Genomic DNA, 12,060 nt, shown 5'->3' on the forward strand with positions numbered 1-12,060 from the left:
GAGCACCAGTTTTGAAGCCTTGGTTCCGAGAGCGTTTGTTTGGTGCTCAGTTTGTAAATTAATGGGACACGTGATTTAGTTCAGTCTTTTCAATGCGTGCTTCGTATTTCGATACTCTGTGAATAATCTAAAAATTACCGAAAAGGTTTGAGCTCCGCATTAGCGAACGCGAGAAAAAAAACTGCCGTTTCTTATCGTGTGTGTTCGATAGTACGTACGAATGTGTGATATGCTTCTGTATGATCTTACAGTTCGTGCAGGTTTATCTCATGATAAAGCCGATTGGATATTCCTATCCTTAATACCGATCCGGCGCAAAAAGTTAACGTTTTCGGAGGCGAAAATCTGTGAGAATAACCTTGTATTATCACGTAAGTAGGGAGTCCGGTTAATAATGTCTACTACACTTAGAAGACCCTTTTCAATAGTTTGCACCTGCTCACGCATCCGTACGCATTTCGCATAATTTTTTTCTTTTACTCTAGCATCATCAACACCGCCGATATTATGTCCATTATCATCGCAAGCGATGATATATATAACGGTAGCTGTTTCATTTCTTCGCTCAATTTTTCCCGCTGTTTCTGTTGCTGTTGCTGCGCAGACACGACGGCATCAAAGCCGATATCCTCGTGCGACGACAACAATGTTCTTGATGCGTTTCACTCCCGTTGCTACCTGGCTGACCCTTATTTCGGTTGTTTAGAAGCCAACGGTCATTCACAGAAACCCCAATTGCGTTGTTGGTGCTGCTGCTGTGAGGGTTTCTCTTCTATACTCCGACGGGCAACACCACCGAACCAGTTAAGTAGTTTTACAGAATAGAAGAGGGAACGAGGAGTACTTTTCTAAGCGCCGACTAGGTTTGTGCGGGTCTATTTTTACGCCATTGCAACATACATACGCAGTGATGCACAGGCTCGCCGCGATGGTTTCACCAGCTTATTGGTGCATATAATTTTAGTAGAAAAGGACAAATGGCATTCTCGTTCTCTATAACGCGGTGGAGTCGTCAGAAATTTAGCTCGAAGCGAATGTCAAGCCTTGCCGTCGGCGGATGCTAGCGTCGGGCAATTCTCATTCCGTCAATGCTATTAGCTCGATACTGTTGAATACTACCCTGATGGGCCTGCGAGTCCTGGACTGGCTGGTTATGCACTCGTTCATCGTAAAAATAAGATAAAGCCATCAGTAAGAGCCGTGAATTGCGAGCAGTGAGTGGCAGTAGTAGCAGCAGCCACAGATGAGGACGGATAAGTGCTTTTAGTGGCGGCGGCAATGGGCGCTTGTATCCAGATCAACACAACAACGACGACGAAGAGGCCGCGAAGAAGAGGAAGGAGGAGGGTAAGAAGAAACGGGAAGATATCGAATCACTCAAATCATGGAGCAGATGAACGGATTCGTTCCCGTTAACTGGCATGAGCACGTTTGCAGGACCAACCCGCTGCCACGGCTTGGCACTCGACCCATCTTTGCGCCAGCCGTTTGCATGGTGGAAAGTAATAACGATGTAATAGAATAGAGGGGACATGCAAAAACGGTAGAGACTACGGTTTCGCAGAGAGCGAGTGTCATATCTGCGTTGTCGTGTTGCCAACAATAATAGGGGCGGTGGTAGAATCACAAATAGCAGTTGAGCATCTACGGAGAGCAGATGCACCCTGGAGACAGCAGAATCAGGTACTGCAATTGTGGAGGCAAAAGTTTGTTTCATTCGACCAAGCAGACCGCTGCGACGCTAGTATGATAGAAGCACTAATAAGAATATTGTTGTTGATTTTTTTTGCCGATCTCCAACTTACGTTTAGAATGCCGCCATCAGAGAATTAGATCCCTCAGGCTAATTAACAAATTACTCGGAATGAATATTTAGCTTCTAATAAATCTCTGGTTTTTAGTGAGATAATACCAGTATTATCTCTATTCTAGGGAAACTATTCGAAAGTATAGTAAAAAAAACGCAGATGGGAAGTGGGGATGCGCGTTTGTAAATGTCTTGTAGGAGATGACGCTGGTGATAAAATCAGTCTCTAAGATTTTCTTGACACTCGAAAACCGATTCTGGATTATTTCGGGTGCGGTTTAAGACTATGCATAAAAATCAAGCCATCCTGAGATAGCGTCTAAGTAGTGGTGCTCATAGCTTCTAATCAGGCTCGATCGAATCTGTAGCTTCATAGCCAATGGGCTTATGGACTATATAGAATCCTACCATTACTAGCTATTGCATATCAGTAACCTCTTAAGTCTATAATAGTCTGCAGAATGATGACAGCAATGAGATTGAGCGTATATTTGAAATTCGTTTCCCACGCACATAACCACCCGTTGCATCCAGAAAGCCAGAGATTTCCGCGGTCGCCGCCGCCGGCGCGGGCGCTGTCACTGTTACGCCACACGTCTAGCAGTCACCAGTGTGGCACCAGCACCCCGTTGCGGTTACGGGGCTCCCCCTGCGCGGAGCTACCGAACTGCCGAAGACAAAGTAAGACAAGCAGTTTATGTAGATCGTCAATACCAAACAACGTAACGGCCTCGTAATGAATTCAGTCGCCTGCTACCGGTCACGCTGCTGCACCTTGTGCTATTACTAGGACCGCCACTCGATATACTTTGCTGGCCCCTTTAGCTCTCGTTGTTCCGCTAGACTCGCTCATCGTTATGTAGATTAAGCGGTAATCAGAATAATAATACATGAACGAAACTCTGCTGCCGCAACGGCAACGTACAAGTAATAGATGAAAATAATGATGCCAACAGCACGGAAATTCAAATGTGACGTTTTGACTGCATTTACTTTCTATGACCGGGCCGGCTGCTGCTGCTATTGCGCTTCCTAAGTAAGAGATATCATCGTATCTAACAGCTAATTTTTCTTTTTGCTGGTTTACGTACGGTTGACGTCAGTAATGTAAATAACCTATGGCGAACAAGAGTTCAATATATAAGGAGAAAACAATACTTGTTTTGCAGTAAAATAATGCACATTGTTGAACTGCATTTGTGTGTAGCTTTGTTCTCTGTCAACTCTAAAATTATTTTTCAAAAAATTATCGTCTTCGAACTTATACGACTATTAACAGTGTTCGATTAATAATCAACGTCAATTACAATTTAACATGGCAAAGAGTTGCTGCAGTACGAATGTTTACATATGTCACATTAGTCTTTGGATAAAATTTTTCGATTTTCTGGTTATCGATAAGAAGTACAGATAAATCATGGACGTACGCATATCAACCTTCTCGAGAAGCCTATCGAGACAAGGATCGTCATGATCGCTGCTTCAAAGGTTTCTGATGTATATTGAAAACCTCGATCCGGTTAAAGGCGATTAACTTCAGATTCGACGTAACCCTTGAAAAAGAAGATATTCCCTGGCGTGTAGTTCCAGAACTATCGACGCCATAGGTACTTTGCTTTGATTACGAAAACAAGCATGCAATTCGCTTGATCCTTTTTCCAGCCGAAAGTATTTCGGTAGGAAACGTAATTGCCTTTCCACTAATGTACATCGTGTCCAATTAGCAAAGTTTAGGACAAAGTAATCTTCAAACTACGAATGGTACAGAGGACGAAGCCGGTACGTGTTCAATCAATGTGGTTCTAGCAATTGCGAACTGGTACTAAATAAGATATAGGTTTGACGGAAGGGCATGTTCCCGCTTCATCGTCTGCATCGAATGACTTTTTCAGCTCTTCAATAAAAGCAACGGCGCGTTCGTTCGCAAGCCGCTTCAGCAACTTACGGCTTCTCATTAGACGCGTCTGCTTAAGGCGGCCGCGACTCCATCGCTCGTTTCTCGCGTATGCTATCGGTGACCAACTACGGCGGAGCCAACGGCACAGCCATCAGCGGCAATCACCGATCGTCACGGATCATTTTCGTCGGGAGCACAACAACTGTTGCAGCTGCTATTATAACTGTTATTAAAATCAAACATTTTGCTCGATTTTTAGTTGACGCTCAATATTCACTCATACCTGTGGTGACATTCTGGTATAGTTCAATTGAGTTAAACCTCTGCGATGGCTGGAAGTACATGGTGTAGTGACGAACGAGTCTTATGGACCCGCCCGCATATTTTGGCCTGGAGAACTGTTGATGGACGACGGCGAAGCGTAGCTCGCAATAGAAATTTTCTTCAATTATATCCCGCCTTATAATCAGGCATAATTAGCTGACTTTCGGACGTTCTCAGATTTAACAGTTAACAGGATGGTATATTCATATTAAATAAGTGAGCAAATATACTCTAACGGCAGCTTTATCCAGTGCTATACATTAATGAATTTCTGATATAGACAATATCCTAACCGAACCCGAAGTACCTATCAACTGCGAATATAAGCAACGGTTCAACAAAACAATTTCATAGTTAGAAGTTCGTGAGAATTCAGGAACTTTTAGCCCACAGTATATAAGTGATTAGCATTAAGTTCGAAATGAAAGTGAAAAATTTCATACAATTTTTCTGTACGTGCAACCGAGCTGCATCCAAACAACAAAAAAAAAGTGTTTATCTGCGTTATTTAACACATTAACCATCGTCCAACAGTCGTTAACCTGTTAACCAGCAAGAATGGAAGAACGGCTTCTCAAATCAGATGTCATACGTCACCAAAGGGCCGATTTCTCGACCCGGATACACTGTTCAGTGTGAGGGAATAAGGGCGCTCTAGTGAGGCACCCTCTATTTGCCTTTTCTTCGCTAAACTCTTGCAACTCGTACTTCTGTTTCTATCCATTTTCTGCCAGATTTGTACATAGTTTTGTCGAGCGATTATTACACGATGTATCGCGCTAATTATTTGCTGGGTCTGTTTAGCAAACTCGGTACATCGTTAGCTCTGGAAATGCGCTAGGTTAAATCCTGTTCAGCCGCAGGCAGAGGCGGCGACTGCGGCAGCAGCAGGAGAACCAACGAGACGGAAGATCGACGAAGGAACACATGCCGCCAGCTCGTCACGACCCGCGTGAATCTGCCCACTGTCCAAAAGTGCCATTTGGAAGTGACCGAACGGAGCAAGGAAGAGATCGAAAGAGCGTTAACTGAAACACACTAAAGGCTCATAATCTTCGTTGGCAGAGCTGGGGCCGTGGCGCATCCGCATTAACGCACGTTCAAGCGCGATCTGCAAGTCACCCAAAACCTGTCTTTCTATGAAGAAGTTTTATGAAACTATCGTGTCGGTTAGATGTAATGTTTATGGTAAGCTGAGCATTCCTGTAGTCAACCTACACGCTGGAGCCTGCTACATGAACATAGATCCTTTGCCGTAAGTCCCAGGGACAAAAGGATATCGAAAGGGCTCAAAGCTCTTAGCACCCCTACTCTTAAACGAGATACTAATCACGATTCGCTATGGAAGTAAGTTATAATAAAAATGAAATTAGTATTGCAGCAGTAGTTTCTGTTTGTTCGAATAGAACCAATGATAATGTAGAAAGTATGTTTACCGCTACTCAGCCATTTTCATTTAGTTGTAACTTCGAGCCGTAGTATTAATTCAGCTTAATTAATTAATTGAGTAAAGTACTCAGCCGTCACCATAGGAAGCATTAATCACCTCAATATGATTAGGTGCTAGTGACTGAAAATAAGTCGGCACAGTAGCACTCGAAACGCAGGTCAGTTGATTCCAATAATAAAGAAGCTTTTTGAAGTCAAATACTTTGTGTAGAGGGCAATATTTTACAGTACTATACAACGAACGTTCATATTATCGCATTCTACACTTATGTGAGTATCATTTTGAGCTTGCAACTGCTTCAGCAAGAATCACTGATATCAGAGCAAGCAGTTATTATTCTGCCTCTTCAAACTGACATTTCCTTTGGATGGCCGAACATATTTTGGGTCGACTTGACTATTCGGAGTTAAACCCAATTCTTTTCTTGGCAATAAAGTCTACAAACTATCCATGAGCCATGAATTTACTCGATCATACTTTTTGAGCGTAAAAATTACTCACAGCACTGAAAAAATAGCTCCTAACGATTCAGGTCCGGCAGCGTCGGTAGGTCCTGGAGAAGGGCTGGGTGAGCCGCTAGCACCTTGTACAGCCTGTAGGGTTGCTTGGAGTACTTTGAGATCGACGTCGCTGCCGATCAGCTGCGATACAGTTGCCAGAGTTAGGTCATCTAAAACAAATCAAAAAAGACCCAAAAGTCTAAAATTTACCACTTGCTCCAAAAATATATAGATACCGATATGAAATATTAGTTATCTCGGAGTACTTTTTAGTAACGAACAACGTCATTATCTAATGGTACGGATCTTCCAGTATTCGGGTATATCAATATGATTCTAGCATTTTACACAGGTTCATAACTGAACGTCAGTGGAGGATACCATTCAACGAAATGACACGTTTCCTTATTAGTTTGTTCATTTTTTTAGGAACCACCGACACTCGTTGTGATATGAAAAGCTGCTGCCATGAAGAAAGCAAGCTCTACAATTCGGAGTGAATTGAAAGTTTACTTTGTCAACGTACAGCGTCCATGTTCACAATGGCTGATATGTTGTAGCTGGCAATAACTAGTTATCATGCAGGAACATCGAGAAGGTGATCCAAACAAAGTTGGGGTAATAAGGTTAGAAATTTTCTGATTATCGCCGAATAGTGGACTGCTTTCGAAAAACTTCCCAAGAAGAATACTCCCATTGTCTTATACCTCTCAAAGATTTACAGGCTGCTCTAATTAGCCAAACAGGCCGGGCCAAGGATTTCGTCAAGTAACGCATTTGCGAATTCGTGACCATTTTTTTTTGGTGGCGAATGCTTTTACGCAAAAGTACATTAGCTTGACCTGCGTCATTTAGGTATAGATTTTTAAATCTATCGACGATAAACTTACTTTTAATTGCAGAAAAAGAGGAAGTAGGAAGTAGATATTCTTGAGTATACGATAGTTTGTAGAGATGTCCTTGGCTCTTTCATAGACATGTCGAAGCTACTCGGAACATTTTCCTCAATAACACATGTATATGTAATTTATGATTATTGAGATTAGCGTATAGCAAGGCGCTTAGTCAATGCAAATATTTGCAAGTAAAGATGTACATAGTATAGGATATTGTACTGAGGTAGACGATGGCAGCTTCCGTCAGACAAAACACCAGCCCAGTCGTAAAGCCGACCGGACAGTTTCCTCTCCGAAAAAGCAACCCTCTCAATACGGATTTGGCAACATGGCTCAAGGAAGACATGTCTCCTAGATTTATATGTCTATGCACTTCCCTCAAACGAAGGAACTGACACTCATAATTTGTCTTTACTTGTGATCTCGTGCGTAATAGATATCAATTTTGACTTAATATGATGAGCAGTAGCCGACGACGGTGGGTGTCACGATAAGGGGATGAGAAGTGACTTAAGGATAGCTGACCTTTACTCTGTATTTCGTAAAAAATATTGTACCTAGATGTGTAAGAACAAGCTGCCTAACTTATTTTAGCATATGCTTTTAACCTTAGAATGCAATTTAGACAACATAAAGAAAGTTGCCCTTTGGATTTGCCGACGTCTTTGGGGTATATACTGTGAGTGCGAAATTCGAACGCGGTGGACCTATCGAATATTTTTTTCACGAGTGTACAATCATTTTTTTGGGCAGAATGCTTTACTTTTTTTCTTCCCTGCTACATTCACTCAACACCAGCTTGCGTACAGCGATTCTAGTATTTTCTGCAGTAGTGTAGTAATACCAGACTTGCCCATTGACAGGAAAGATACTGACATAATCTAGATCCGTACTTTGGCTTACACTCTATTTTTTTTTATTTTTTATCTTTCCGTGAAAATTGGATAAATTAAAAAAGCTTCGCTTGTTCGCTTAGATCGCTTGTTCTCAGGCCCCTGCCCCGAAAAGTCCTTGATTGTATCAACCCTGATCGCAAGTTCACCAACGCTTCTTCTGAAACTACAGCAAAAGCTTAACATAACTACATTTGTAGAGTCTTCATATATCTTCTAACAGCACATCCTAAACGGCGGGCAATTTTAATGAGCGACAACACGGCGCTTCTAATTCTAGGACTGAGCGACCCACCAGCCAGCCGCTGATGTACTAATCTTGTCTATTGTAGTTGTGGCAGTGGCTGTCTCGATAGTTATAAATAAATACCCATTTTGTTCTCTTCTCTTTTCCTCGGTGACTCCTTCTTCCAACCAAAACGTTTCCTTTACTTTCTAAAGAGTCTCACTGTCGCCAGCGGTCGTTGCGTCTCTATCGAACTGCGCATTCAGTCGTTCGTAGGTCATTTGGTTTGTATGTCCAGGTCTACAACTCCAGTCTACTGGTATGATGCGTTTGCTTTCCTCGCAACCGCAGCGACCTCGTCTTAGCACAACTCGAAGAGCGATGAAAACAACGGTGGAAGCAATCGGAGTTGGTATTGAGGGTAGCTGCTATGCGAGGGTAGTAGTAAGTTATGTAGGAATAGCAGCATGAGATTCTTCGGCTGTATGCAGCGGTGTTAGACACCTTTCGTGTACTGATCGTTTGACCGTTGTCGCTGGTTCCGTGTCCATGGCTTTTTCCCGCTCGCTGTGCTTCGCGTTTTGTTATGGTCCCTAGGTCTTTTTCGTTGTCGACGTGTGTTCGTTGACAGCTTTCCCTTTTGGCCACCCTCTATAATTACTCTCTTTACCTTTCACTGTCTCACTTCAATATTATATGGCAAAAAGCAGGAAATCGTCGTAATAGTAATACTAGTAGTACTACTAGCACCAGCCCAAGCGATGGCTGTGCTTGTGTTGTCGTTGTACGGTCTGTCATGTAAAATCAAGTCAGAAAAGTCAACTCGTTACTAGAAGGAGCATTCGAGCACTTCAGCAAAAGGGATGCGAACACAGAGCTGTCACTCAAAATTGAAGGCGGCAGCGACAACGAGCATTACTTCAGTTCTTCCGTCTCCGTCGTTTTTTCCGTCTCGAGCAACAGCGGCAGCAGCGGCATCAACAACAATATGGGCAGTTGTCCGTAAACTGATTGACTGTCTGACCGACGAAGGTTTTGAAGCATATATTCCAGCAGCATGAACAACAAGTGCAGCAACTTCCGCGGCACCGGCGACGATCAAATCATTTCTAAGCCTCTCTTCGATCCGCGTCTTGCAACAGTAACGGGCGCCAAGCAGACACTTCTTCCATCCCTATAATAGTAAACCCCTTCCCCCATCATTAATAGACCCCTAGAATCTCACAAGAGAAGCTAGCTAAAATCAGAGGATAAAGACAACGATGCTAAGCGCTACTCAAACGCTACTCGTCCCGGCTGTTGCTATACAGTAAAGCCAGTAGCAGTCGCTAGGTGAGTGAGCTGGTAAGATCGGAAATCGAGACCCTGTGTCCGTCAACAATAGAATGCGCGTGAGCACGACGTCCACGATGCGGTGACAGCGCCAGACGCATCCCCGGCCTGTTCAGCAGCGGAGAATCAACTATATCCTTTGTTGCTGTTGTTGTCGTTGCAACAGTGCGAATTCGCGAAGAGACACGCTTTGTATGCTGTCTTTTTTCTACTTCACTTAAGAGAAAAAAGCAAAGTTTTGCTGTTACTGTTGTTGGGTCCTGGGCAATACCAATATGGTATCAACAAATAACTAATGCACAATTGTTATTGTGGAGGTAAACATGCGCAAGAGAGAAGGTAAGGAACATAAGCTAGACAAATAAATTGACAAAGGGCTCAAGCGCGCAGATATGTTATTACAAAAAGAAACAGAGACGTGTTTTTACTTATTCGGCTGCGCACATGTGTTGATATAAATGAGTTTTTATACTTCGCCTCGTCTAGTATCACACATCACTTACATTGAAATGTATGTTTGTAATAATGAAAATAGCAGTGAAAAAATCTAGCACTGGCGAGTATGGAAGCTTTACGAAGCGTTGTCAAAAAACAACAAATAAGCTTCTAAGCATATCAAGTCTAGCTTACTCTTATTTGTCAACACACACTACGTAGAGATGAAAAACAAAGGATCAAGTATAAAACTTTAGATTAAATCTTAATGTCTTTTGTTCGATTTGTCAATTATATACCAAACATTTGGTTCAAACCGGTGTTTGATCGGATTACTGGTATGACGGACCGTTACATAACACGGCCTCGTATAAGGCAAACTTTCCTAATTTATTAATTGATAAATAAACCATCAAGCGGTCAATGTTCTCGTCTATAATATCCATTGCCGATCTGATGTCAAAAGCGTTACAAAGTGGTGCAATTATAGACCTGTAGCAAATGAATTTTCAACTAAATGCAGCCCTAAGTATCATGCTGTTAGCGAATGGCTGAGAGCTAGCGCCAATATCTAAATACTTGTTTTTTGCCGAGCAGGTGAAAACAATGCAGCTACAACTGTTGGGCAAAGGCGAAATAAGTGTCTATACCTATACATTGGTTTCACCATACGACAATGATCATCCACAGATAATACAGGCTAGTAAATCGTTGTAATTAACTAACTAACGCGGTCCGCACACATCATTGGATAGCTTGAGATCTCTTTCTGTGTGCATATTCTGCTAATACGAACATATCTACAAGTTAGGAGGTACGAAAAGGTCCTACATAGTAGCAAAACGCAGTTCACAAATGTGGCAAGGAAATATTCGTATGTGGGTGTCTGCAGGGCTCGCCTAGAATTTTTTGTCACGCAAAAATATCGCCATCATCAGCCGTACCGTTTATAGAGATCCGGTACGTCTCCGATGAACTAGTTGCAAGCTGTTATTTGTTGTAGCTTTCTGGTTCTGTTCACGAGTCTCCTTATTTTATTTTTTGCAACCAATTCATGTTTTACCCGAAATATCGGTACGTCGTCGCCCAGTCCGGACGTCATTTCATCCGATCGATACTTGACTAGACTCTGCGAGCTTCTCCGCAAGATCGACCACTAAAACACAAGACTAAAGCTATAAATGTTTGGGCTGATACTTGGTTTGCTTCGTTTGGAAAGAGTTGTATTACTACGATGCATGTCTCTACCTATTCACGTACACGTTTATGTATATAAAGGAAAGCCAGTGCAGTAACCAAACAAAAATAAAAGCAGGCGTCTTGTATAAACAGGCCGCACCAACGATTCTCCATTGTCGCTCATGTTTTTCTTCTCCTTCCCTATTCTCTGTTGCTTTTTCAATTCCTAGCCGAAATTTTGATAGTTCCACCCTTATATACCTGGCTTATTTCAGCATTCTTTTTCCCTGCTGTATTTTCCCTTCCTATCCATCGTCGTTGCTATATGGCTTCTATCTGTCTCTGAGTTTCTCATTCGTTCGTACCCCTTTTTTTTGATACACTACCACATCTATATATCTATTTATATATTATTATTATTCCTCGTCTTTGTCTTTTTCGTTATACTTCGTATACTTTTTGTTCACGTTTGCTTGTCCCCAGCAGAGCTCTCCGTTGTCGGAGAGGAGCGGCAGGATTGGCGGAGCTGCTTCGGTTCCCCAGCGCGGAAGGAAGGAAAGAGGGCCATGTCTCGTGAGGAACTTTGCATGCGCGTTCAGTTGATCCCCCATTGGTTCGTTATTTCTTCTTTCGTTACTTTCTACGTCTCACCAGTTAATAAGCGCGGTCGATATCGCTAGAACGGTGGTTCATTTCGTCGGCCTGGCCGGTGCCTTGTCTCGTGCCGCTGCTTTTGCACCAGTCGAACGAACGGGCGAATCACAGCGTCGAAGACGGCAACGTCAATGCCGTAGATTGCTGTATATTGCTGATATTGCTGATGCTTCTGCTGCTGCTGCTGCTGCTTTTGGCTTAATTCTTCTGGAAGCGCAGACGAAGAATTCGAAGACGAAAAAGTAAAGAACAAGCATCTTCAATTCGAGCCCCCTAGCGGCGCACGGCCGCCTGAACGAACGCAACGTCGAGTCAGGAGAGCAAATCCGAAATGTGAACGAACTGTACACTAACTGTAGGGCGGCAGCTAGCGGCAGCGGCGACTCTGGCGGTAGCAGCAGCAGTAACGAAAACGAAGAAAACGACAACAACGAGAAAAGTCCAAGCGGAGAGTCGACAGCTGAGCG

General features: G+C 43.0%; 1 protein-coding gene across 4 annotated transcripts in view; it reads right to left on the minus strand.

Moving 5' to 3' along the window:
- LOC111246647 (uncharacterized) overlaps window positions 1-12,060 on the minus strand; it is a 46,598-nt gene that overhangs the window by 10,645 nt on the left and 23,893 nt on the right. For all 4 annotated transcript variants that reach the window (XR_015323292.1, XR_015323291.1, XM_022796573.2 and 1 more), the window contains exon 4: window positions 5,980-6,148. Coding sequence is in view for 2 of the 4 variants with exons in the window: in XM_022796573.2 (XP_022652308.1) it covers window positions 5,980-6,148 (169 nt within the window). In the remaining 2 variants the exon portion in view is untranslated. The remainder of the gene's footprint in view (window positions 1-5,979; window positions 6,149-12,060) is intronic.

The sequence above is a fragment of the Varroa destructor genome, unplaced genomic scaffold (assembly GCF_002443255.2).
Source record: "Varroa destructor unplaced genomic scaffold, Vdes_3.0 BEIS01000003.1, whole genome shotgun sequence".
NCBI classification, from domain to species: domain Eukaryota; kingdom Metazoa; phylum Arthropoda; class Arachnida; order Mesostigmata; family Varroidae; genus Varroa; species Varroa destructor.